Source organism: Rhinatrema bivittatum, chromosome 6, assembly GCF_901001135.1.
Source record: "Rhinatrema bivittatum chromosome 6, aRhiBiv1.1, whole genome shotgun sequence".
Lineage (NCBI taxonomy): Eukaryota > Metazoa > Chordata > Amphibia > Gymnophiona > Rhinatrematidae > Rhinatrema > Rhinatrema bivittatum.
Genome location: NC_042620.1, coordinates 5634536 through 5662505, shown reverse-complemented (window position 1 = coordinate 5662505; position 27970 = coordinate 5634536). Strand labels below are relative to the sequence as shown.

Sequence of the window (27970 nt, the reverse complement as noted above, 5' to 3'; positions counted from 1 at the left end):
AGGAGGGAGGTGCATTGTCAGAGCTGTGTGTATGTGAGGGGAGGGGTCTCAGTGCTGGAACAGCAGGGGGTGCTGCAGGGTAAGAGGGAGGTGCATTGTCAGAGCTGTGGGTGAGGGTCTCAGTGCTGGAACAGCAGGGGGTGCTGCAGGGCAGGAGGGAGGTGCATTGTCAGAGCTGTGTGTATGTGAGGGGAGGGGTCTCAGTGCTGGAACAGCAGGGGGTGCTGCAGGGCAGGAGGGAGGTGCATTGTCAGAGCTGTGTGTATGTGAGGGGAGGTGTCTCAGTGCTGGAACAGCAGGGGGTGCTGCAGGGTAAGAGGGAGGTGCATTGTCAGAGCTGTGTGTATGTGAGGGGAGGGGTGTCAGTGCTGGAACAGCAGGGGGTGCTGCAGGGCAGGAGGGAGGTGCATTGTCAGAGCTGTGTGTATGTGAGGGGAGGGGGTCTCAGTGCTGGAACAGCAGGGGGTGCTGCAGGGCAGGATTGAGGTGCATTGTCAGAGCTGTATGTGAGGGTCTCAGTACTGGAATAGCAGGGGGTGCTGCAGGGCAGGATTGAGGTGCATTGTCAGAGCTGTATGTGAGGGTCTCAGTACTGGAATAGCAGGGGGTGCTGCAGGGCAGGATTGAGGTGCATTGGCAGAGCTGTATGTGAGGGTCTCAGTACTGGAATAGCAGGGGGTGCTGCAGGGCAGGAGTGAGGTGCATTGTCAGAGCTGTGTGTATGTGAGGGGAGGGGTCTCAGTGCTGGAACAGCAGGGGGTGCTGCAGGGCAGGAGGGAGGTGCATTGTCAGAGCTGTGTGTATGTGAGGGGAGGGGTCTCAGTGCTGGAACAGCAGGAGGTGCTGCAGGGCAGGAGGGAGGTGCATTGGCAGAGCTGTGTGTGAGGTCTCAGTATTGGAATAGCAGGGGGTGCTGCAGGGCAAGAGGGAGGTGCATTGGCAGAGCTGTGTGTGGGGTCTCAGTACTGGAATAGCAGGGGGTGCTGCAGGGCAGGAGGGTGGTGCATTGGCAGAGCTGTGTGTATGTGAGGGGAGGGGTCTCAGTGCTGGAACAGCAGGGGGTGCTGCAGGGCAGGAGGGAGGTGCATTGTCAGAGCTGTGTGTATGTGAGGGGAGGGGTCTCAGTGCTGGAACAGCAGGGGGTGCTGCAGGGCAGGAGGGAGGTGCATTGTCAGAGCTGTGTGTATGTGAGGGGAGAGGTCTCAGTGCTGGAACAGCAGGGGGTGCTGCAGGGCAGGAGGGAGGTGCATTGTCAGAGCTGTGTGTATGTGAGGGGAGGTGTCTCAGTGCTGGAACAGCAGGGGGTGCTGCAGGGTAAGAGGGAGGTGCATTGTCAGAGCTGTGTGTATGTGAGGGGAGGGGTGTCAGTGCTGGAACAGCAGGGGGTGCTGCAGGGCAGGAGGGAGGTGCATTGGCAGAGCTGTGTGTATGTGAGGGGAGGGGTCTCAGTGCTGGAACAGCAGGGGGTGCTGCAGGGTAGGAGGGAGGTGCATTGGCAGAGCTGTGTGTATGTGAGGGGAGAGGTCTCAGTGCTGGGACAGCAGGGGATGCTGCAGGGGAGGAGGGAGATTCATTGTCAGAGCTGTGTGTATGTGAGGGGAGGGGTCTCGGTGCTGGAACAGCAGGGGGTGCTGCAGCGCAGGAGGGAGGTGCATTGTCAGAGCTGTGTGTATGTGAGGGGAGGGGTCTCAGTGCTGGAACAGCAGGGGATGCTGCAGGGCAGGAGGGAGGTGCATTGGCAGAGCTGTGTGTATGTGAGGGGAGGGGTCTCAGTGCTGGAACAGCAGGGGATGCTGCAGGGCAGGAGGGAGGTGCATTGTCAGAGCTGTGTGTATGTGAGGGGAGGGGGTCTCAGTGCTGGAACAGCAGGGGGTGCTGCAGGGCAGGAGGGAGGTGCATTGTCAGAGCTGTGTGTATGTGAGGGGAGGGGTCTCAGTGCTGGAACAGCAGGGGGTGCTGCAGGGCAGGAGGGAGGTGCATTGTCAGAGCTGTGTGTATGTGAGGGGAGGGGTCTCAGTGCTGGAACAGCAGGGGATGCTGCAGGGCAGGAGGGAGGTGCATTGGCAGAGCTGTGTGTATGTGAGGGGAGGGGTCTCAGTGCTGGAACAGCAGGGGATGCTGCAGGGCAGGAGGGAGGTGCATTGGCAGAGCTGTGTGTATGTGAGGGGAGGGGGTCTCAGTACTGGAACAGCAGGGGGTGCTGCAGGGCAGGAGGGAGGTGCATTGGCAGAGCTGTGTGTATGTGAGGGGAGGGGTCTCGGTGCTGGAACAGCAGGGGGTGCTGCAGGGCAGGAGGGAGGTGCATTGTCAGAGCTGTGTGTATGTGAGGGGAGGGGGTCTCAGTGCTGGAACAGCAGGGGGTGCTGCAGGGCAGGAGGGAGGTGCATTGGCAGAGCTGTGTGTGTGGTGGGGAGGTGGTCTTAGTATTGGAGTAGCATGGACTGCTGTAGGGGAGGCTATCTGTGTGTGCTGAGGTTTTGAGGATGCTGTGCGGCTCACTGCGACTCAGTTGTGTATTTTTTACATCTGTTCCACCCTTGATTCTGGCAGGTTACAGAGGGGGAGATGCAGCGAGGAGCAGAAAGGTTGCATCTGCTGTCCGATGATTCACTCACTGAGGGCGAGAGAGGTACCAAAGGCACACAGATTGCTGAGGGGCAGGAGATGCCAGCATGGCAGGCAGCTTTGGACACTGCAGCTGTTCTAAGCATGAAATCAGGGAGTTTTAAACAGAGCTCCCCATTGCAAAATGCTCCTCCTACTGCAGAGACGTGGGGCCGAGTCACCAGCCCCCAGGTGCCACGAAAGGAAACTGCCACAGCCATGCCTGACCTCCTGGAGAAGAAGCATTACTCCGAGAGCAGGGAGCTCAGCATGAAGCCAGGTGCTTTGCACTCTGCAGAGGAATACGGATACATAATCACAGGCGACAAGTGAGTACCTTAAACTGGCTTACAAGACAGAAAGGTGGGAGAGAGGGGGTGAGGTCAAGAGAGTCCATGAGGTGCTGTGGCCTGGCTAGGGGAGGAGGCTGACGTTGGGTTAAAGAGCTCAGATCCAAGGGAAGTGGGTGGGCTTGGGGTTTGAGAGCTGGGCCTAGAGGAGGAGAGCCTACCTTAGGGTGTGAGAGTTGGGACTAGGGGAAGAGGCCAAGCTTGTGGAGGCAGAAGGAGGTCAAGTCAAGGAGAGCAGGCTGAGAAGCTCATGTAGGGGAGGAGACCAAGCTTGTTGTAGGAGAAGGCCCAAAAGAGAAGATCTAGCTTGAGATGCAAGAGTCAAGGCTAGGGGAGGAGGCCATACATGTTGGGGAAGGGGAGTCAGGCCCATGGGAAGGAGGCGAAGCCTTGGTGTAGAGTCTGGGTCTGGGGGAGGAAGCTGAACGTGTGGGGGTTGTGGGGAGAATATTGGTCTTGGGGAGCAGGCTGACCATGAGGTGCATGGGGTGAAGATCTAAAGGGAGGAGGCTGAGCTTGTGAAGGGAGGGGATCCAAGTTCATTGGAGGAGGATCTGCTTGGGATGTGGGGATAAGGCCCATGGAAGGAGGCCTAGCTTAGAGTTTGAGGGTTGGGTCTACAGGAAAAGGCCAAGCTAGTTATGGGAGGGTGGTGGGCCCAGTAGAGGAGCCCTAGTTCTTGGGTAATATTGTACCAATTCTGCTGCCTGATTTCACTTTATTTCCTTTAGGCCTCTGAGCCTTGCATCTGGTGTGCAGCTACTGGAGGTCCTGGCTGAACGAATCCACCTTTCCACTGCCAGTTTCATTAACATCAGGTACGCACAGCACAATGGTTTTCTCCAAGCAGGAAGCATCTCACTGCATCACATTACCTTCCTGTCCCCAGCAAGTATTGCCTCACCGCATTGGCAGAGCTATGTGAGTATGTGTGGGAGGGGTCTCAGTACTGGCATAGCAGGGGGTGCTGCAGGGCCGGCGTAAGGTAATTGGCAGAGAGGGATCAGTACTGGAATAGCAGTAGAAGTTAGGGATGTGCATTCGTTTAAGAGAAACATGGGGGTAACCTGCACGGAGCAGCAGTTACTACCTTGGGAAGTTTGCTGGGCAGACTGGATGGACCTTTTTGGTCTTTTTCTGCCATCATTACTATGTCACTATTAAAGTGCAAATTGCAATAAATAAGGCTGATTTGTTCCATTTGGGGCCTCCGAATCAAATTGAGGGCCTCTCGAATAAAATAAAATTTATTCACTCCATTCGTTTTAAACTAAAGCGTCAGATCTAGGTCTAGGCCCGGGCCCGAAGCAGAGGCCATGGCCTAGTCCCGAGTGCTAACCCTGAAAATGTAATCCATCGGGTATCTGGTGAAGACTGTATCCCAATACCTAGGCCAGAGCCCAGGCCCAACACCATAATCCGACTCGGAGACCAGATCCTGACATCGGGGCCGCTATAGTTGAATTGAGTCCACTGGGCTCCAGAGTTTTAAGTCGAAAAATCCAGTGGTGTTCTAATTTCAATAATTGTTTCTTGTCATCGAACGGCTTCTGAAACAGCAGTGCTTAACTTTAATAAAAAGAATTCCATTCTATAGTTGAATTAAGTCCATTGAGCTCCAGAGTTTTAAGTTGAAAAATCCAGCTTTCCTAGCGTGTAGCCAGATGGACTCAGGACCAATGGGCTGTGCTCCCCTGCTAGCAGATGGAGATGGAGTCAGGTTTCAAAGCTGACGTCACCCTAGATACACCCCTGCAGTGACCTCAGCCATTCATAAGAACATAAGAACATGCCATGCTGGGTCAGACCAAGGGTCCATCAAGCCCAGCATCCTGTTTCCAACAGAGGCCAATCCAGGCCACAAGAACCTGGCAATTATCCAAACACTAAGAAGATCCCATGCTACTGATGCAATTAATAGCAGTGACTATTCCCTAAGTAAACTTGATTAATAGCAGTTAATGGACTTCTCCTCCAAGAACTTATCCAAACCTTTTTTGAACCCAGCTACACTAACTGCACTAACCACATCCTCTGGCAACAAATTCCAGAGCTTTATTGTGCGTTGAGTGAAAAAGAATTTTCTCTGATTACTCTTAAATGTGCTACTTACTAACTTCATGGAGTGCCCCCTAGTCCTTCTATTATTTGAAAGTGTAAATAACCGAGTCACATCTACTCGTTCTAGACCTCTCATGATCTTAAAGACCTCTATCATATCCCCCCTCAGTTGTCTCTTCTCCAAGCTGAACAGCCCTAACCTCTTCAGCCTTTCCTCATCTCTCCGTCTCCTAGCAGATGTGGATTGTATTTTTCCCTATCGGGAACACGGTGCTCCTTAGAAGAAAAAGTTTGCCTTTAAATTTGTACCTTCAATTGGAGAAGATTGAGTCCCGCTCTCCTGCGGTGATACCTAAGGGTCCCTCCCCCAGTTGAGAATTCCTGAGGTGATTTCCGAGATCCCTCAGACGTGTGCCTTGGCTCGGTAGTCGGTTCCCGACGTGGACTTTGCTGCTGAAGCAGCTGAAAGGCAGAGTGTGCAGAAAACCGAGCGCAGCGGTGACGGCCAGAGCCCTCTCCCCCCCTGTAGCCAGAGACTGTCTCTGTACTCAGCCGGCAATCGCTGAGCCCAGGTAAGTAGAGAAGAACTCCTCCTACCAGAGACATGGAAGGGCTTCAGTAAGTCTTTCTTTCCCCTGTCTCCTTGCTCGGCGTGCTGAGCGGGTTGAGCGGCTCCCCGATGGGCTAGTCTACGCTTCAGGCTCGGTGAGCTCTCCACATGGCGGCGCCATCTTGTGCGTGGTTTTTGCGGCGCCATTTTCCCACCTTTTCTGTTCATATGCACAGTGCGAGCCGGGCCCTGTGTGCCTGATGCTCGTACTCCTGTGCGCGTAACCATGCACACAACCACGCGCATAACTGCACGCACAACCGGCCGCTCCGATTTACACGCGCCAAGGCGGGTCTGTGCGCGCTTGAGAGGCAATATCCGACTGAACTGACAAGCCACGGAGTATAATGGCTCCGGCAGCATAGAAGCTCAAGCGACGCTCCCTTTGTGCTGCTGCCGTATTAGGGCTACGCAGTCTGACCCGGAGTCCTTCCTGTGTCGGCACTGTGAGGAAGCCCAGGGAGGGCTGGACTCTTAGAACTTTGCCGAGTCCGGCACCTCCCAGCCGGAGGATGGGTCAGCCACGACCTTATCTGGCAGCACCCCGGATCTGAGCAATCCCAGGGCGGCATCCTCCCCAGGAGAAAGCAGATCAGCGACTCCCACCCGTTTCTCCTGGGCTAAATATGGAACCGGAGGCCTTCTCTTGGTTGGAATTCGTTCAAGCTGCTGCTGCCCGGTCTGAGCCCCAGCTGGGAAGGCCTCGCCCTCCCAGCCCTATCAGCAGGCCTCGGGACGTGCCTCACCTCACCAAGGGTATCCCTGACAGGCACCCAGACACCACGAAGAAAGAGGATGCGGATTCATTGGAGGATGGGGAACTCCCTGCAGGCCTGGAGCCGTTCCGGACCATGCTTCGATTTTTCCACAGAGATGAATTACCGGCTCTGGTCTCCCAGACCCTGAAGACTCTGGGAGTTCCTGGCACGGACCCTATGACGGAACCAAAAAAGAATCCCATCCTGGTGTCTCTACGGAAATCCTCGTGCTATTTCCCGATGGTGGAAGTCATCCAGGAGTTGATTGACCTGGAATGGGACGCCCCGGAAGACAGTTTTAAAGGAGGTTGAACCTTGGAGACCTTTTTTTTTTTTTTTTTGTAAATTATGTTTATTGAATTTTCAAGAATAAAATTTCCATACAAAAGAAAGAACCAATTAACATTGAACAAGATAAGCACGGTGAGCCTCTGTGTAGTAAAGTTCAGAATACAAAACAGATCATATCATATCATATATCATCTTTGTTATAGAGGGAGCCGAAATACAGGATAGTTGAACTGCGCGCTTCAGAGATTAAAGTAAAGGTGCAACTGGTTTTAGAACCCCAGTTCAGAAGCCCCTGGACTATTGCTGATAGTAATAATAATGAGTATAAGAGAAAAAATGATCTAGTCAACCCTGTTATTGATATTCATAAATCCAGAGGGATCTTGTGATCCTCCCATCTTCCCCTCCTCTTCTTATCCTATCAGGTGATGGTTCTAAGGCGAAGATAATGTGCCCATCACTGCAAAGTTGGAGTATTTCCCCACCTCAATTAACAGGTATCCTAGCCTTTATTGAGGCAGTGATAGAGGAACAAAAGAAGAAAGAATATATCAAAGGCAAATAGTATATCTATATACATCTAGATAGTATGCAGTACTCATAATATCGATCTTTTGAAACTGGAAACAGGTATATATGGATATTCTCACTCAGTTAACCATTTATGGTAGGAGGTATATATTTGGCGAAAGCAGCCCAGACTTTCTGATGCAATGCATATTTTTTGGGGGATGCATTCCGCGCTGTTACATACTCTACTGAGTATAAATTTATCATTTTTTGAAACCACTGTTCATACTCCGGCTTTTGATCTAATAACCATTTAGCAAGGATGACTCTTCGGCCTATCATCCCCGCTTTAATAAGAAATAACGCAGTAGGTGAAGAGGTATTTAGCCCCAAATCAAAGCTAGTGCCAAAGAGCCATAAATTAGGATGGTTTAACAATTTGGTGTTTAAGAGATGTTCACATTGTATCTGAATTCTGCCCCAAAATTGCTGTATAATCAGGCACTCCCAAAAACAGTGATAAAGGCTCCCCTCGTCCGTTTTGCATTTCAGACATAACTTAGATGTGGCTATTCGTATCTGGAATGCTCGTAATGGTGGAATATATAATTGCCAAAGAAATTTATAATGGGATTCTTTCAGTAAGATATTGTCCGAAAGGTTTGGGACAACTGTGAAGAGTTTCCCAAATTCCTCACATGATAGATTAAAGAGTGGCCATTCTTTCCATTTTAAATACAGGGTTTCAAGACACTGCGACTTTGTGTTGGTCAATAACGCCTTTACTAATGCAGAGATGGAAGGACACTTAACCTTTCCCTCCTGTATGATTTCTCTAATCCGTTTAGTGGAAATATTATCCTGCAATTGTACTAATTTACTTCCAATAAAGTGTTGCACTTGGATAAATGCATATAATTCTGACGGTAAAAGTTTAAATTGTTGTTGTAATTCAAGAAAAGTGAAAGGTTTGTCCGATAATGGATTAAATAGCTGATATACATAAATTAGGCCGTGTTGTTGCCATTTCCTGAAAATATTCGCGTCAAGGCCCGGAGAAAATATAGGATGCCGTGCTATCGTGATTAAGGACAATAGACGATGAGGATGATGACAAAGGGTACAGAGTTGTAACCATGCTAAGTCTACGTGATCTGAATAATAAGTGTTGTCTCAGATTATTCGGAATCGGAACTGAAGGTGTGTCAATTTGGCATAGATAGTTGAGTGATGGTATACCCCACCACTCCAGAAGGCTCTGGTATGGGGTAAAATGCGTTTGTGTCAATAGCCAATCCCTCACAAATCATAAGCAGCATACCAAATTACAAATTGGTAAATTGGGAAGGCCCAATCCCCCTCTTCCATTGGTCTCATCAATACAGACAGTGGCATTCTCGCCCTTTTTCCTTGCCACAGGTAAAGTCTCAGAGCTCTATGTAAAGTTTTATAATCTCTTTGGGTCACCCATATAAGAGTCATCTGTAGTATATATAACCATTTAGATAACAACATCATTTTGAATAGTTGCACTCTACCAATTAACAATAGCGGTAGGGAGCGCCAACGCGTTAGAACCTTTGTGGTATGATGTAACAAGGGTTGCACATTAGCTTTGTACATGTCTTGAATTTGTACTGGTATGCTGATCCCTAAGTATTTGAGCTCTTTTGTTACCCATCGCAAAGGGAATTGTCCTTTCCATTTTGTTCAAACCCTGCCTGTCACATCTACTGCTTCTGATTTGTCCTGATTTATTTTTAGTCCCGCGAATTTCCCAAATTGATGCTGCAAATGAAGAACTGCTGGTAAAGATTTATGTGGGTCTGTGAGAAAGACTAATATGTCATCTGCAAACGCTGCTATAGTAAAGACATGACGTGGGCCCCCCAAAACCTTTAATGTTTGGGGAAGCTGCTATACATCGTAATAAGGGGTCTATAGAAAGAATATATAGTAGGGGGCGATAAGGGGCATCCCTGTCTGACTCCCCGTTGTATATGAACATCTTCGGATATAAATCCGTTAGGATGCGCGATACTGGGTGGTCATATAATAGTAAAATATATTGTAAGAATTTGTTGCAAAACCCAAATCTATTTAAAACTGAGAATAAATAATTCCACGAGACGCGATCAAATGCTTTTTTGGAGTCAAAGCCCACAGCTAAGGCTCACACTAAACCCTTTCAGATGGTTCAAAACACGGCAGCGAGAATATTAACAAACACTCGGAGAAGAGACCACATATCTCCAATCCTCAAAGACCTACATTGGCTGCCAATTCACTACAGAATCATATATAAGTCCATAACTACTATTTACAAAGCCATCCATCAATACTCTCCGCTTAACCTTCAAATTCCATTCAAAAAATATACTTCCTCCAGACCCATCAGAGAGTCCTACAGAGAATCCCTACAAGTACCACACTCCAAATCCACTCGGCACATAACCGCCAAAGATGGCTTTCTCCACGGCAGGACCGACACTATGGAACTCCATCCCACCAGATTTGCGACAGGAACCCTGCCTTCCTACATTTAGGAAACGACTCAAAACGTGGTTATTTATGAAAGCCTTTCCAGACACCAACTGAACCTTTAATTCACCATTAACTAATGCTTAGACTTTTCTTAACATGGTAATTAATAACCACATCAACAGGGCAATTCATTAACGTTGCAAATGCTGTAACTTAGTTCACCAAAAATACACTACGCACAAAACTGCTTTTTGAGGGATATAAATCTATTGAATACACTAAACCCGATATCACCTCAGGTCAATATTCCATGAATTTTTATAACATTAACAATCAGGAGAAGAAATCTCTCATTATTTCAAGACCACTGTCAAACACACTTATTTATCCACCACCAAGATGAAAAATTTTAGGGGAAGAAGAGGAAGGTTTAATATAATTTCATGTTCATTGCATCCCGCAATGTCTGATATTTTTAATCACGAACCAACCTCCTCCAACCCGTGAATGTTTTTTCTATTTTTAACGTGATGAATTTAATAAAATATTTCAAAACTTTTCCTCATAAACTATTAAACTCCATGTCCATATCCCAAGATTTTTACACCCACAATTGGGTTCATTTTCAAAATTCCTGTTTTTCAACAAGTCCAAAGTAGTTCTCAATAACGCCGACACACGATTTCTTTGCAATTTTTCAACTGGGAAACTTCCCGTCACTTATCTATATTTAGAGAACTTTTTTTGGAAGGTTTTTTTCTCACAGTGGGGCTTCATTCAACCTCCTGTTTTTCAACAAGCACCAGAACAATTCTCAACAGCGCCGACACATGATTTTTTCAATTTTTCATCCAAAGTAGTTCTCAATAACGCCGACACACGATTTCTTTGCAATTTTTCAACTGGGAAACTTCCCGTTACTTATCTATATTTAGAGAACTTTTTTTGGAAGGTTTTTTTCTCACAGTGGGGCTTCATTCAACCTCCTGTTTTTCAACAAGCACCAGAACAATTCTCAACAGCGCCGACACATGATTTTTTGACAAGGCCTCGTTTCGAATCGTGGATTCTTCAATCTTCTGCCAAGATTAAAACTTAGTTCACACCATTAATTGGCAAATTTGTTCTCTATGTTTAATTCCTAGCTCCTTTTCACTGCTCCAAGTTGTGTAATTCCCTTGTTTTATTGTAACTGCAACCTTTTGTCAGCACGGGTTAATGTTTATTATTATTATTATTTATTTTTATTTTATTATTACTTTGTTCCTTTCACCTCTTGTTAATTGTAAACCGGCATGATGCGATATTCATCGTGAATGCCGGTATAGAAAAACTTAAAATAAATAAATAAATATTCTGGGCTTGGAAATCGTAAAAGCTGTTAATAATTTAACTATATTCGTTTTCACTTTCCGTCCTTTAACAAACCCCACTTGATGATGGGATATGAGCGTAGGCAAGACAATTTTTAAGCGGTCTGCTAAAATTTTCGCTAGCAATTTTACATCACAGTTTAATAAGGAGATGGGCCTGTAAGAGGCTGGTAGTAAGGGATCTTTGCCTTTTTAGGCAACACTGTGATGTGGGCAAGATTAAAACTTTCAGGGAATCTCTGTTTTTGAAGGCCATCAGCATAGAAATTTGTCAGCGGTGCCACTATATGAGCACTAAGAATTTTATAAAAGTCATAGGAGAAGCCGTCCGGACCCAGCGACTTCCCTGTTTCTACTGAATTGATCACTTGGAGGACTTCGAAGGTCTGTATTGGCCTATTGATAAAGTCTGCTTGGGCCTTGGTAAGCCTAGGTAAATCAAGATTGTGAAAGAAAGAGTTCTCTGCCTCTCCCGTGTCTGTTATATCATCTGAGTATAAAGCCTCATAGAAGCATCAGAATGCCTCCCCTGTCTGTTTGCTTAGGGGATATTTCTCCATTGCCTTTTTAATGTGAAGTATGTGAGATTTCTGTCGGGAAGACCTAACCAGGTTGGCCATGAGTTTTCCCGGAGTATTTCCAAATTTAAAGAATTGTATCTCACTTCTTCTAAGGGCATATTGAGCTCTAAAGTGGAGTAACATGTTTAAACGCCCCAGTATATTGTGTAATATGGTTCTGTTATTCTCTGATGGGTGTTGGTTCAGCTCAAGCTTGGCTAATTTTAATTCATTCTCTAATTGTAAGATATCTTGATTTAGGGATTTAGTTCTATACTGGACATAAGCAATGATTTCTCCTCTTAACACCACTTTGCCAGTTTCCCAGAACAGTTGGGGTTCGCTAGTATGTTGTTGATTGTTAGTGAGAAAGTCGTGCCATTTATCCCTCAAAAAGTTTTGGAATCATGTCATCCTTAAGGTGTGCTGGGAATCGCCAAATACGAGGACAAGTAGTGTCAGGCCGAAGAGACTACTCAATGGATTATGCTGGCTGAGATCGGAGAATGATCAGAAATGGCCAAAGTTTGTATCTCTGTCTTTTGAACATGTGAGAGAAACTCTTTTGAGACTAATATGTAATCGATGCATGACAATGGTAAATGGGAGCGCGAAACATGAGTGTAATCACGCTCGTCAGGGTGTAGTAGTCTCCAAGCGTAAGTAATATGAAGGTTTTGGCATAGGAAGCCTATCCCTCTTATCGATTTCCGCCCTTGATCTGTATGTTTTTGTAGTGGAGTAGGGTGCTTATCCAAATTTATATCGTGAATGCAATTAAAGTTGCCTACTAGTAGGAGGTTTCCTTGTTGATGTATATTAAGTATATTAACGAGATTCACAAAAAAAGGATGATTATATGCATTTGATGCATAGACATTACAAATGGTGACTGGAGTGTCATACCATTCTCCAACCACCAATATATATCTACTGCCTGGATCTGCCACACTCGTGTGTACCAGAAAATTCATAGTTTTGTTGATAAGAACAGCAACTCCTGCCTTTCTGTGGGATGCTTCAGCATATACGCATGTACCTACCTACTCTCTTTGTAATTTCTGACTTTCAGTGGCCGACAAATGCGTTTCCTGTAAGCAAGCTATGTCTGTTTGCAATCTTTTAAGATGAGATAGAACTTTTTTTCCGCTTAAGATCCCAGTCCATTTATGTTCCAAGAAACTAATTTATTCATAGGAAAAATATGTCAAGTGGATTTGATAGAGATCATTGAGATAGGTGAGTCGGGTGGCCCCCAGCCTGGCCATCCCGAACCAAAATTTCCGGTAAAGTAATTGTGTTGACCGATTCTGAGTGAATACCAATACCATTACTCCAGAATTTAGCATTAACGTGCAACGAGTCTAGTATTACTAACTTGTGAATACCAAAGAATAAGAAGATTCTGTGATTCCCTCCCTTCCCTCCCATAGTATTATAGCTCTCATTCCCTTAGTCCTGATATGAGTCCTCATTCTTGAAGTAATGAGGTCCAGTTCCATGTGCCCAGGAACCCTGCTCTTCATGCGGCGTCAGGCTGAAGGGTTCTGGTTTGGCCTCACTGCTTGGTCCATGTTGTGTGAGATATTGCTAATGTGGATTCCCCTGCAGACGAGGCAGGAGTGGGTTCTGGTTTGGCCTCACTGCTTGGTCCATGTTGTGTGAGATATTGCTGATGTGGATTCCCCTGCAGATGAGGCAGGAGTGGGTTCTGGTTTGGCCTCACTGCTTGGTCCATGTTGTGTGAGATATTGCTGATGTGGATTCCCCTGCAGACGAGGCAGGAGTGGGTTCTGGTTTGGCCTCACTGCTTGGTCCATGTTGTGTGAGATATTGCTGATGTGGATTCCCCTGCAGATGAGGCAGGAGTGGGTTCTGGTTTGGCCTCACTGCTTGGTCCATGTTGTGTGAGATATTGCTGATGTGGATTCACCTGCAGACGAGGCAGGAGTAGGTTCTGGTTTGGCCTCACTGCTTGGTCCATGTTGTGTGAGATATTGCTGATGTGGATTCCCCTGGAGATGAGGCAGGAGTGGGTTCTGGTTTGGCCTCACTGCTTGGTCCATGTTGTGTGAGATATTGCTGATGTGGATTCCCCTGCAGATGAGGCAGGAGTGGGTTCTGGTTTGGCCTCACTGCTTGGTCCATGTTGTGTGAGATATTGCTGATGTGGATTCCCCTGCAGATGAGGCAGGAGTGAGTTCTGGTTTGGCCTCACTGCTTGGTCCATGTTGTGTGAGATATTGCTGATGTGGATTCCCCTGCAGATGAGGCAGGAGTGAGTTCTGGTTTGGCCTCACTGCTTGGTCCATGTTGTGTGAGATATTGCTGATGTGGATTCCCCTGCAGATGAGGCAGGAGTGGGTTCTGGTTTGGCCTCACTGCTTGGTCCATGTTGTGTGAGATATTGCTGATGTGGATTCCCCTGCAGATGAGGCAGGAGTGGGTTCTGGTTTGGCCTCACTGCTTGGTCCATGTTGTGTGAGATATTGCTGATGTGGATTCCCCTGGAGATGAGGCAGGAGTGGGTTCTGGTTTGGCCTCACTGCTTGGTCCATGTTGTGTGAGATATTGCTAATGTGGATTCCCCTGCAGACGAGGCAGGAGTGGGTTCTGGTTTGGCCTCACTGCTTGGTCCATGTTGTGTGAGATATTGCTAATGTGGATTCCCCTGCAGACGAGGCAGGAGTGGGTTCTGGTTTGGCCTCACTGCTTGGTCCATGTTGTGTGAGATATTGCTGATGTGGATTCCCCTGGAGATGAGGCAGGAGTGGGTTCTGGTTTGGCCTCACTGCTTGGTCCATGTTGTGTGAGATATTGCTGATGTGGATTCCCCTGCAGATGAGGCAGGAGTGGGTTCTGGTTTGGCCTCACTGCTTGGTCCATGTTGTGTGAGATATTGCTGATGTGGATTCCCCTGCAGACGAGGCAGGAGTGGGTTCTGGTTTGGCCTCACTGCTTGGTCCATGTTGTGTGAGATATTGCTGATGTGGATTCCCCTGCAGATGAGGCAGGAGTGGGTTCTGGTTTGGCCTCACTGCTTGGTCCATGTTGTGTGAGATATTGCTGATGTGGATTCCTTCTGCAGACGAGGCAGGAGTGGGTTCTGGTTTGGCCTCACTGCTTGGTCCATGTTGTGTGAGATATTGCTGATGTGGATTCCCCTGGAGATGAGGCAGGAGTAGGTTCTGGTTTGGCCTCACTGCTTGGTCCATGTTGTGTGAGATATTGCTGATGTGGATTCCCCTGCAGATGAGGCAGGAGTGAGTTCTGGTTTGGCCTCACTGCTTGGTCCATGTTGTGTGAGATATTGCTGATGTGGATTCCCCTGCAGATGAGGCAGGAGTGAGTTCTGGTTTGGCCTCACTGCTTGGTCCATGTTGTGTGAGATATTGCTGATGTGGATTCCCCTGCAGATGAGGCAGGAGTGGGTTCTGGTTTGGCCTCACTGCTTGGTCCATGTTGTGTGAGATATTGCTGATGTGGATTCCCCTGCAGATGAGGCAGGAGTGGGTTCTGGTTTGGCCTCACTGCTTGGTCCATGTTGTGTGAGATATTGCTGATGTGGATTCCCCTGCAGACAAGGCAGGAGTGGGTTCTGGTTTGGCCTCACTGCTTGGTCCATGTTGTGTGAGATATTGCTGATGTGGATTCCCCTGCAGACGAGGCAGGAGTGGGTTCTGGTTTGGCCTCACTGCTTGGTCCATGTTGTGTGAGATATTGCTGATGTGGATTCCCCTGCAGACGAGGCAGGAGTGAGTTCTGGTTTGGCCTCACTGCTTGGTCCATGTTGTGTGAGATATTGCTGATGTGGATTCCCCTGGAGATGAGGCAGGAGTGGGTTCTGGTTTGGCCTCACTGCTTGGTCCATGTTGTGTGAGATATTGCTGATGTGGATTCCCCTGGAGATGAGGCAGCAGTGGGTTCTGGTTTGGCCTCACTGCTTGGTCCATGTTGTGTGAGATATTGCTGATGTGGATTCCCCTGCAGATGAGGCAGGAGTGGGTTCTGGTTTGGCCTCACTGCTTGGTCCATGTTGTGTGAGATATTGCTGATGTGGATTCCCCTGCAGATGAGGCAGGAGTAGGTTCTGGTTTGGCCTCACTGCTTGGTCCATGTTGTGTGAGATATTGCTAATGTGGATTCCCCTGGAGATGAGGCAGGAGTGGGTTCTGGTTTGGCCTCACTGCTTGGTCCATGTTGTGTGAGATATTGCTGATGTGGATTCCCCTGCAGACGAGGCAGGAGTGGGTTCTGGTTTGGCCTCATTGCTTGGTCCATGTTGTGTGAGATATTGCTGATGTGGATTCCCCTGCAGATGAGGCAGGAGTAGGTTCTGGTTTGGCCTCACTGCTTGGTCCATGTTGTGTGAGATATTGCTGATGTGGATTCCCCTGCAGACGAGGCAGGAGTGAGTTCTGGTTTGGCCTCACTGCTTGGTCCATGTTGTGTGAGATATTGCTGATGTGGATTCCCCTGGAGATGAGGCAGGAGTGGGTTCTGGTTTGGCCTCACTGCTTGGTCCATGTTGTGTGAGATATTGCTGATGTGGATTCCCCTGCAGATGAGGCAGGAGTGGGTTCTGGTTTGGCCTCACTGCTTGGTCCATGTTGTGTGAGATATTGCTGATGTGGATTCCCCTGGAGATGAGGCAGGAGTGGGTTCTGGTTTGGCCTCACTGCTTGGTCCATGTTGTGTGAGATATTGCTGATGTGGATTCCCCTGGAGACGAGGCAGGGGTGGGTTCTGGTTTGGCCTCACTGCTTGGTCCATGTTGTGTGAGATATTGCTGATGTGGATTCCCCTGGAGATGAGGCAGGAGTGGGTTCTGGTTTGGCCTCACTGCTTGGTCCATGTTGTGTGAGATATTGCTGATGTGGATTCCCCTGCAGACGAGGCAGGAGTGGGTTCTGGTTTGGCCTCACTGCTTGGTCCATGTTGTGTGAGATATTGCTGATGTGGATTCCCCTGGAGATGAGGCAGGAGTGGGTTCTGGTTTGGCCTCACTGCTTGGTCCATGTTGTGTGAGATATTGCTGATGTGGATTCCCCTGCAGATGAGGCAGGAGTGAGTTCTGGTTTGGCCTCACTGCTTGGTCCATGTTGTGTGAGATATTGCTGATGTGGATTCCCCTGCAGATGAGGCAGGAGTGGGTTCTGGTTTGGCCTCACTGCTTGGTCCATGTTGTGTGAGATATTGCTGATGTGGATTCCCCTGCAGACGAGGCAGGAGTGGGTTCTGGTTTGGCCTCACTGCTTGGTCCATGTTGTGTGAGATATTGCTGATGTGGATTCCCCTGCAGACGAGGCAGGAGTGGGTTCTGGTTTGGCCTCACTGCTTGGTCCATGTTGTGTGAGATATTGCTGATGTGGATTCCCCTGCAGACGAGGCAGGAGTGAGTTCTGGTTTGGCCTCACTGCTTGGTCCATGTTGTGTGAGATATTGCTGATGTGGATTCCCCTGGAGATGAGGCAGGAGTGGGTTCTGGTTTGGCCTCACTGCTTGGTCCATGTTGTGTGAGATATTGCTGATGTGGATTCCCCTGGAGATGAGGCAGGAGTGGGTTCTGGTTTGGCCTCACTGCTTGGTCCATGTTGTGTGAGATATTGCTGATGTGGATTCCCCTGCAGATGAGGCAGGAGTGGGTTCTGGTTTGGCCTCACTGCTTGGTCCATGTTGTGTGAGATATTGCTGATGTGGATTCCCCTGCAGATGAGGCAGGAGTAGGTTCTGGTTTGGCCTCACTGCTTGGTCCATGTTGTGTGAGATATTGCTGATGTGGATTCCCCTGGAGATGAGGCAGGAGTGGGTTCTGGTTTGGCCTCACTGCTTGGTCCATGTTGTGTGAGATATTGCTGATGTGGATTCCCCTGCAGACGAGGCAGGAGTGGGTTCTGGTTTGGCCTCATTGCTTGGTCCATGTTGTGTGAGATATTGCTGATGTGGATTCCCCTGCAGATGAGGCAGGAGTAGGTTCTGGTTTGGCCTCACTGCTTGGTCCATGTTGTGTGAGATATTGCTGATGTGGATTCCCCTGCAGACGAGGCAGGAGTGAGTTCTGGTTTGGCCTCACTGCTTGGTCCATGTTGTGTGAGATATTGCTGATGTGGATTCCCCTGCAGATGAGGCAGGAGTGGGTTCTGGTTTGGCCTCACTGCTTGGTCCATGTTGTGTGAGATATTGCTGATGTGGATTCCCCTGCAGATGAGGCAGGAGTGGGTTCTGGTTTGGCCTCACTGCTTGGTCCATGTTGTGTGAGATATTGCTGATGTGGATTCCCCTGCAGATGAGGCAGGAGTAGGTTCTGGTTTGGCCTCACTGCTTGGTCCATGTTGTGTGAGATATTGCTGATGTGGATTCCCCTGCAGATGAGGCAGGAGTGGGTTCTGGTTTGGCCTCACTGCTTGGTCCATGTTGTGTGAGATATTGCTGATGTGGATTCCCCTGCAGATGAGGCAGGAGTGGGTTCTGGTTTGGGCTCACTGCTTGGTCCATGTTGTGTGAGATATTGCTGATGTGGATTCCCCTGCAGACGAGGCAGGAGTGGGTTCTGGTTTGGCCTCACTGCTTGGTCCATGTTGTGTGAGATATTGCTGATGTGGATTCCCCTGCAGACGAGGCAGGAGTGGGGTTCTGGTTTGGCCTCACTGCTTGGTCCATGTTGTGTGAGATATTGCTGATGTGGATTCCCCTGCAGATGAGGCAGGAGTGGGTTCTGGTTTGGCCTCACTGCTTGGTCCATGTTGTGTGAGATATTGCTGATGTGGATTCCCCTGCAGACAAGGCAGGAGTGGGTTCTGGTTTGGCCTCACTGCTTGGTCCATGTTGTGTGAGATATTGCTGATGTGGATTCCCCTGCAGACGAGGCAGGAGTGGGTTCTGGTTTGGCCTCACTGCTTGGTCCATGTTGTGTGAGATATTGCTGATGTGGATTCCCCTGCAGACGAGGCAGGAGTGGGTTCTGGTTTGGCCTCACTGCTTGGTCCATGTTGTGTGAGATATTGCTGATGTGGATTCCCCTGGAGATGAGGCAGGAGTGGGTTCTGGTTTGGCCTCACTGCTTGGTCCATGTTGTGTGAGATATTGCTGATGTGGATTCCCCTGCAGATGAGGCAGGAGTGGGTTCTGGTTTGGCCTCACTGCTTGGTCCATGTTGTGTGAGATATTGCTGATGTGGATTCCCCTGCAGATGAGGCAGGAGTAGGTTCTGGTTTGGCCTCACTGCTTGGTCCATGTTGTGTGAGATATTGCTGATGTGGATTCCCCTGGAGATGAGGCAGGAGTGGGTTCTGGTTTGGCCTCACTGCTTGGTCCATGTTGTGTGAGATATTGCTGATGTGGATTCCCCTGCAGATGAGGCAGGAGTGGGTTCTGGTTTGGGCTCACTGCTTGGTCCATTTTGTGTGAGATATTGCTGATGTGGATTCCCCTGCAGACGAGGCAGGAGTGGGTTCTGGTTTGGCCTCACTGCTTGGTCCATGTTGTGTGAGATATTGCTGATGTGGATTCCCCTGGAGATGAGGCAGGAGTGGGTTCTGGTTTGGCCTCACTGCTTGGTCCATGTTGTGTGAGATATTGCTGATGTGGATTCCCCTGCAGATGAGGCAGGAGTGAGTTCTGGTTTGGCCTCACTGCTTGGTCCATGTTGTGTGAGATATTGCTGATGTGGATTCCCCTGCAGATGAGGCAGGAGTAGGTTCTGGTTTGGCCTCACTGCTTGGTCCATGTTGTGTGAGATATTGCTGATGTGGATTCCCCTGCAGATGAGGCAGGAGTAGGTTCTGGTTTGGCCTCACTGCTTGGTCCATGTTGTGTGAGATATTGCTGATGTGGATTCCCCTGCAGATGAGGCAGGAGTAGGTTCTGGTTTGGCCTCACTGCTTGGTCCATGTTGTGTGAGATATTGCTGATGTGGATTCCCCTGCAGATGAGGCAGGAGTGGGTTCTGGTTTGGCCTCACTGCTTGGTCCATGTTGTGTGAGATATTGCTGATGTGGATTCCCCTGCAGATGAGGCAGGAGTGGGTTCTGGTTTGGCCTCACTGCTTGGTCCATGTTGTGTGAGATATTGCTAATGTGGATTCCCCTGCAGATGAGGCAGGAGTGGGTTCTGGTTTGGCCTCACTGCTTGGTCCATGTTGTGTGAGATATTGCTGATGTGGATTCCCCTGCAGACGAGGCAGGAGTGGGTTCTGGTTTGGGCTCACTGCTTGGTCCATGTTGTGTGAGATATTGCTGATGTGGATTCCCCTGCAGACGAGGCAGGAGTGGGTTCTGGTTTGGCCTCACTGCTTGATCCATGTTGTGTGAGATATTGCTGATGTGGATTCCCCTGGAGATGAGGCAGGAGTGGGTTCTGGTTTGGCCTCACTGCTTGGTCCATGTTGTGTGAGATATTGCTGATGTGGATTCCCCTGCAGATGAGGCAGGAGTGGGTTCTGGTTTGGCCTCACTGCTTGGTCCATGTTGTGTGAGATATTGCTAATGTGGATTCCCCTGCAGATGAGGCAGGAGTGGGTTCTGGTTTGGCCTCACTGCTTGGTCCATGTTGTGTGAGATATTGCTGATGTGGATTCCCCTGCAGACGAGGCAGGAGTGGGTTCTGGTTTGGGCTCACTTCTTGGTCCATGTTGTGTGAGATATTGCTGATGTGGATTCCCCTGCAGACGAGGCAGGAGTGGGTTCTGGTTTGGCCTCACTGCTTGATCCATGTTGTGTGAGATATTGCTGATGTGGATTCCCCTGGAGATGAGGCAGGAGTGGGTTCTGGTTTGGCCTCACTGCTTGGTCCATGTTGTGTGAGATATTGCTGATGTGGATTCCCCTGCAGATGAGGCAGGAGTGGGTTCTGGTTTGGCCTCACTGCTTGGTCCATGTTGTGTGAGATATTGCTGATGTGGATTCCCCTGCAGATGAGGCAGGAGTGGGTTCTGGTTTGGGCTCACTTCTTGGTCCAGGTTCTGTGAGGGGTTTCTGACGTGGATTCCCCTGCCTATGAGACAGGAATGGGCTCTGTATTCGGGCTCAGTTCTTGTCCCGTCTGTGAGGGTTTGATGGGTCTCAGTATTGAGTTATAAACAATTTCATCTCCTCTGGGGGTCGGATTGCAGCGTCTTATCTGTGGCCCTCAGTACAAACTGGGTCAGAGGGCAATCAAAGGTGTTTTAAAAAACCCGGGCCCCTCGCCCCTCACAGCCTGATAGAAATCGGTAGCCAGGGAAGTTGCCTGTTTGTCAGCCTGGCAGTATCGTTCTGCAGTATCTGGAGGGCACGGAGGGGATACCTTGGTACAAGAATCTGTTGCACTGGGTGTGAAAGTCAGCAGTAGCAGGAATGCCTTTCCCTCTCTGTAATACCCTCAGTTTCAGGGAAAACTGGGAATCTCCTGAGTCTGAAAGTATTTTAATTTCTGTTCCTGTAATCCTTCCTGGCCGGATGTCATCGGGACCAGCTCCCGAGCGATCCACAGGATGTGTCCGTTCTGGGTAATCAACCAGTAACAAGGCCGGCAGTGGTATCAGTCAGACTGGTGCTCGCTGGAAAGACGGCTTAGACGTCATCTGCAGAGATTCGGTATCTGATGCCCGTGGCTTTTAGCAGAGCACCCAGGGGCTGAAGATACAAATTGAATAAAACTGAGGCGAGGGCAGACACCTGGGCTGTGCTCACTGCACTGCTTTTCCGGGCCAGGCAAACCTGCAATGATCTCTTCTCTGAGAATGGCTGGAACCAGTGCACCAGTTTTCCCAGTCCCCACGGCGTGCATCGACTGAAGAACGAGTGAATTTTGACTGTGTCGAACACGTCTGAACCCTCAAGAAGGAGGAAGAGAATTGCTCTTCCGGAATAAATCTCATGCAACGGCGAGTCGGTTAAAGAAACCAGCAGGGTTTTGTGCTGTGACCTTAGCAAAACCGGCATTGCCATGGATGTAACACATTATTGTCATCTAAGAAGCCTGAGGTCCGTATGCCACTCACTCATCTGGCTAAGTTCCAGCTTATCCAGCTAAGTGCCGTGTCTCCAATATCAGCCGGGTCGGTGGCCACCACTTAGCCAGATAAATCCTTGTCTAGCTAAGTAGAGGGAGGGGAACGGGCGTAAGGGGAGGAGTTATCTGGCTAACTCTGGGGCCCATGCAATGCAATGCGCTCACACAAGGTACGGCTTAACCCGCTGTAGGACGCAGGCTAAATAGGCGCGAATCCATCCCCTAATGCAAAAAGGGGGATTAGCGTCTATTTAATGCGCGTCCGACGTGGAGTGAATGAGAGAGCAAATGCACGTGAATGAGGCTATTACTCATTCACTCTAATGCAAAAAAATAAATGTGCGTATCAGACGTACAATTATCGCTCAGCTGTTATTTATTTTATTTATTTATTTAACGCTTTTCTATACCAGCATTTTCATTTCATGGAAGAAGTGGTAAACATTAACTTAACTTAACATTGAACAAGAGGCAAAGTTACAAAAAACAAGGTGGAGTGACCTTGGACATCGAGGTGGCAAGCGGCTACAGAAAAAAGGAGAAGGACTTAAACAAGTGGTAAACTAGGGGATGCCTGGGTCTACAAGGAGTGCTTTCCTACCTATCTTTTATTCATAGTTCAAACCTGTTGCGGGAAGGCTTGTGAGAATAGCCAGGTTGTAAGTTTTTTCCGAAATGTTAAAAGGCAGGGTTGAAGTCTGAGATCCGTAGGCGTGGTGTTCCAGATGGCGGGTCCTGCACTCGAGAATGCCCGTTCTCTGGTGGTTATTATATGTAGGGTGGCTTTAGTTGCGGGGATGTGTAGTGTTCCTTTGAACCTTTCTCTGATGGGTCTTGTAGAAGTGTGACGTTTGAAAGGGATCTGCAGATCGAGTTGGAGCTGTTTGTGGATGGTTTTGTGGATGATGGTGAGGGGCCTTGCGTAAGATTCTATAGTTTATTGGGAGCCCCTGTAAGTTCCTGAGGATGGGTGTGATGTGATCAACGCGGTTGGTGTTTGTTAAGATTCTGGCCGCCGAGTTCTGGAGCATTTGAAGGGGGTTTTGTTGTGGAGGAGGGGGGACCCAAAAGAAGGGCGTTGCAGGAGTCTAACTTGGAAAAAAGCAGAGTTTGGAGGACTGTCCTGAAATCTTGGAAATGTCTTTTTAGCATTGTAGTTTGAAGAAGCAGTCCTTGGTGGTGTTGTTGATGGATTTCTTTAGGTGAAGAAGCAGTCCTTGGTGGTGTTGTTGATGGATTTCTTTAGGTGAAGAAGCAGTCCTTGGTGGTGTTGTTGATGGATTTCTTTAGGTGAAGAAGCAGTCCTTGGTGGTGTTGTTGATGGATTTCTTTAGGTGAAGAAGCAGTCCTTGGTGGTGTTGTTGATGGATTTCTTTAGGTTCAGACGGTTGTCGAGGATTACACCGAGGTCTCTTACTTGTGTGATCATGGTATTGAACGAAGTCTGTGGAGGAATGTCAGTGTGATTTGAGGAGATGAGGAGGAGTTCGGTCTGTCTGGAGAAGGCGTTAATAGCTGAGCGCACTGGAAAAAAGTACAGAAAAGCAGAAAAGTCTGCTTTTCTGTACTTTTTGAAAAGTTTAAAAAAAAAAAAGAAAAACCCCTCTGCCGGCCACTTTGAAGACCGACGCCGATACGCTCGGCATCGGTGTTCATAAGCAGCAGAGACCGCAGGCTCGCTGAAAAGCCCACGCCCGCTTTCCCCGAATAATATTGCATCGGCCCCAATCCTTGTCGAGCTAAGTAGAGGGAGGGGAATGGGCGTAACGGGGAGGAGCTGAGTAACTAACTCTGGTTGCCTGCAGAGCTGTCCTAAAGTTAGTTGGATAAACTCACCCAGCCAAGTTTAGGACAGGCGGATATATTCATCAGTGCTGTCCCATAGGCTAAGTTAGCAGGGCAGGCTTATTCAGCTGCTGAACGTGGCCCTCTCTTAGCTGCCTCCAGGAGCTTAGCTGGGGACGGTAAGCAGGGCCGCCATCAGGAATTTTGAGGCCCCATACAGTCAAAATGTCTGGGCCCCCAAGCGCACCTGCCGCCTGGCGGCTGCGGGCCCCCATATGTGGCAGTAGATCCTGGGGCCCCATACTGCAGGCCCAAGAATACTGCCCTGATGGCGGCCCTGACGGTAAGTTAGAAGCAGGGCGGTAATTCTCTGGCACAGGCTTTTCTAACACAGGCTACAACTCCCTCCTCCAACGAGAGCTTAACCCTTTCATCCGGCAGCTCAGGTCAGCAGCCAGAAAGGGCGAGGATCTAAGGCACAGTGCAGAGGGCTGAGCCGCCACATCTTACTGACAGTCTCCCATGCAGTTAGCAATCAAAACCCCGAGCACAAAGCTGGCTGAGCCGGCTCACGCATGCACAGATCTCAATGCTTCCAGCTCAACAAAATAACTGGCACATTTTGCACAGTCCATGGAGGAAATAGATTTTTTTAGATGTTTCTCAAGCCTGCCTTTAAGCCGGAGCGCACTGTTAACCCGCGATTGAACGCGCGTTTTCGACGCGCTAGCTTTACCCCTTATTCAGTAAGGGGTCGAAAACGCGCGTCCAACCCCCCGAACCTAATAGCGCCCGCAACATACAAATGCATGTTGCGGGCGCTATTACGTATTCCCGCGCGATTCAGAAAACAAAATGTGCAGCCAAGCCGCACATTTTACTTTCAGAAATTAGCGCCTACCCAAAGGTAGCCGCTAATTTCTGCCGGTGCTGGGGAAGTGCACAGAAAAGCAGTAAAAACTGCTTTTCTGTGCACCCTCCGACTTAATATCTCCATGATATTAAGTCGGAGGCCCCAAAAGTTTAAAAAAAAAAGTAAAAATTAAAAAAAAAAAATTTTTAAATGGGCCAGCGGTTCACGGGTTGAAAACCGGACCTTCAACGTCCGGTTTCTGAACCCGTGGCTGTCAGCGGGCTCAAGAACCGACGCCGGCACAATTGAGCATCGGCTGTCAAACCCGCTCACAGCCCCCATCCTGTCCGAAAAGAGGCGCTAGGGACGCGCTAGTGTCCCTAGCGCCTCTTTTTGCCGCAGACCCTAATTTAAATAAATTACTTTACTGTATCGGCCCATATCGTAGCAGTTTTAAAAAGCCAATTAGCAAGTAAAGTGCCCTTACACGTGAATCTCCTGTGGACAATTCAGTGGCACATATTGTAGCCCTTCCACAGGTAAAGTGCAATTACACGTGTAAAACCAACCTCAAGCTTGCACATCCTTTAGAAAATCACCCCCACTGTCTTATACCTTTTAAATGCAGCCTTAAACTGCGCTCTCAGTGAGGCCTTGGGATTGTTACTCATGGCTGCTCCGCCTTTCTCATACTCCTATTGAGGGCCACTTTTTGTGACTGCCGTGTTCCCCAGAGTAATGTGACAAGGCACCTGAGTGAAATGAATGTGCGTCTAATGCCCATGAATGTGTCTCAGTCTGAATGCAGGGTGTAGGCTGGCACTGCCTGTAGTTAGTCTTGGTGGAAGTTCAGTGCTCTTGGCTGCAAGTGCCCATGTGTGAGTCTCGGTCCAAGTGCAGTGCTGATGGCTGGCAGTGCCCCTGGGTTAATCTTGGTCTGAGTATAGTGCTGCTGGCTGGTATTGCCCCTGGGTGAATCTTGGTCCGAGTATCGTGCTGCTGGCTGGTATTGCCCCTGGGTGAATCTTGGTCCGAGTATAGTACTTCTGAATGGTAGGATCAATGGGTGATTCTTGGTGGGAGTGAAGTGCTTTTGGCTGGTAGTGTCAATGAGTGACTATTGGTCTTAGTATAGTGCTTCTGGATGGCATTGCTCCTGGGTGAGTCTTGGTCTTAATAAAGTGCTTCTGGCTGATATTGCCCCTGGATGAGTCTTGGTCTTAGTGCAGTGCTTCTTGCTGGTATTGCCCCATGGTGAATCTTGGTCCGAGTATAGTGCTTCTGGCTGGCAGTGCCCTTGAGTGAATCTTGGTCCGAGTATAGTGCTTCTGGCTGGCAGTGCCCCTGGGTGAATCTTGGTCCGAGTATAGTGCTTCTGGCTGGCAGTGCCCCTGGGTAAATCTTGGTCCGAGTATAGTGCTTCTGGCTGGCAGTGCCCCTGGGTAAATCTTGGTCTGAGTATAGTGCTTCTGGCTGGCAGTGCCCCTGGGTGAATCTTGGTCAGAGTATAGTGCTTCTGGCTGGCAGTGCACCTGGGTGAGTTGTGGTCTGAGTATAGTGCTTCTGGCTGGCAGTGCCCCTGGGTGAGTTGTGGTCTGAGTATAGTGCTTCTGGCTGGCAGTGCCCCTGGGTGAGTTGTGGTCAGAGTATAGTGCTTCTGGCTGGCAGTGCCCTGGGTGAGTCTTGGTCAGAGTATAGTGCTTCTGGCTGGCAGTGCCCTGGGTGAGTCTTGGTCAGAGTATAGTGCTGCTGGCTGGCAGTGCCCTGGGTGAGTCTTGGTCAGAGTATAGTGCTGCTGGCTGGCAGTGCCCTGGGTGAGTCTTGGTCAGAGTATAGTGCTTCTGGCTGGCAGTGCCCTGGGTGAGTCTTGGTCAGAGTATAGTGCTTCTGGCTGGCAGTGCCCTGGGTGAGTCTTGGTCAGAGTATAGTGCTGCTGGCTGGCAGTGCCCTGGGTGAGTCTTGGTCAGAGTATAGTGCTTCTGGCTGGCAGTGCCCTGGGTAAATCTTGGTCCGAGTATAGTGCTTCTGGCTGGCAGTGCCCCTGGGTGAATCTTGGTCAGAGTATAGTGCTTCTGGCTGGCAGTGCCCCTGGGTGAGTTGTGGTCTGAGTATAGTGCTTCTGGCTGGCAGTGCCCCTGGGTGAGTTGTGGTCAGAGTATAGTGCTTCTGGCTGGCAGTGCCCTGGGTGAGTCTTGGTCAGAGTATAGTGCTTCTGGCTGGCAGTGCCCTGGGTGAGTCTTGGTCAGAGTATAGTGCTGCTGGCTGGCAGTGCCCTGGGTGAGTCTTGGTCAGAGTATAGTGCTTCTGGCTGGCAGTGCCCTGGGTGAGTCTTGGTCAGAGTATAGTGCTGCTGGCTGGTATTGCCCCTGGGTGAATCTTGGTATGAGTATAGTGCTTCTGGCTGGCAGTGCCCTGGGTGAGTCTTGGTCAGAGTATAGTGCTGCTGGCTGGCAGTGCCCCTGGATGAATCTTGGTCAGAGTATAGTGCTTCTGGCTGGCAGTGCCCCTGGGTGAATCTTGGTCAGAGTATAGTGCTGCTGGCTGGCAGTGCCCTGGGTGAGTCTTGGTCAGAGTATAGTGCTTCTGGCTGGCAGTGCCCCTGGGTGAATCTTGGTCAGAGTATAGTGCTGCTGGCTGGCAGTGCCCTGGGTGAATCTTGGTCAGAGTATAGTGCTTCTGGCTGGCAGTGCCCCTGGGTGAATCTTGGTCAGAGTATAGTGCTGCTGGCTGGCAGTGCCCTGGGTGAGTCTTGGTCAGAGTATAGTGCTGCTGGCTGGCAGTGCCCTGGGTGAATCTTGGTCAGAGTATAGTGCTTCTGGCTGGCAGTGCCCCTGGGTGAATCTTGGTCAGAGTATAGTGCTGCTGGCTGGCAGTGCCCTGGGTGAGTCTTGGTCAGAGTATAGTGCTGCTGGCTGGCAGTGCCCCTGGGTGAATCTTGGTCAGAGTATAGTGCTTCTGGCTGGCAGTGCCCCTGGGTGAATCTTGGTCAGAGTATAGTGCTGCTGGCTGGCAGTGCCCTGGGTGAGTCTTGGTCAGAGTATAGTGCTGCTGGCTGGTATTGCCCCTGGGTGAATCTTGGTATGAGTATAGTGCTGCTGGCTGGTATTGCCCTCCGATTTCGGAGCGGCCTCGGAGGGAACAGGCAGCGCGCGCTGGGCTCGGCACGCGCAGGTTGCACAAATGTGCACCCCCTTGCGCGCGCCGACCCCAGATTTTATAAGATACGCGCGGCTACACGCGTATCTTATAAAATCCAGCGTACTTTTGTTCGCGCCTGGTGTGCGAACAAAAGTACGCGATTGTGCAAATTTTTAAAATCTACCCCTTAGTGTAGCTGTTTTAAAAAAGGATTGGATAAGTTCATGGAGGAGAAGTCCATTACCTGCTATTAAGTTCACTTAGGGGCGGATTTTCAGAGCCCTGCTCGCGTAAATCCGCCCAAAACCGGGCGGATTTACGCGAGCAGGCCCTGCGCGCCGGGAAGCCTATTTTAACATAGGCCTCCCGGCGCGCAGAGCCCCGGGACTCGCGTACGTCCCGGGGTTCTCGGAGGGGGGCGTGTCGGGGGGGCGGGGCCGGAGCGCGCGGCGTGCGGGGGCGTGTCGGCAGCGTTTTGGGGGGCGGGTACGGGGGCGTGGCTACGGCCCGGGGGCGTGGCCGCGCCCTCCGTACCCGCCCCCAGGTCGCGGCCCGGCGCGCAGCAGGCCCGCTGGCGCGCGGGGATTTACGTCTCCCTCCGGG

At 49.8% G+C, this 27970-nt stretch overlaps 1 protein-coding gene across 1 annotated transcript in view; it reads left to right on the top strand.

Moving 5' to 3' along the window:
* Positions 1-27970, top strand: part of PTPRN (protein tyrosine phosphatase receptor type N) — a 279044-nt gene that overhangs the window by 67444 nt on the left and 183630 nt on the right. Inside the window, exons 9-10 of the mRNA XM_029604982.1 lie at positions 2551-2933; positions 3686-3772. Of these exons, the coding sequence (XP_029460842.1) occupies positions 2551-2933; positions 3686-3772 (470 nt within the window). The remainder of the gene's footprint in view (positions 1-2550; positions 2934-3685; positions 3773-27970) is intronic.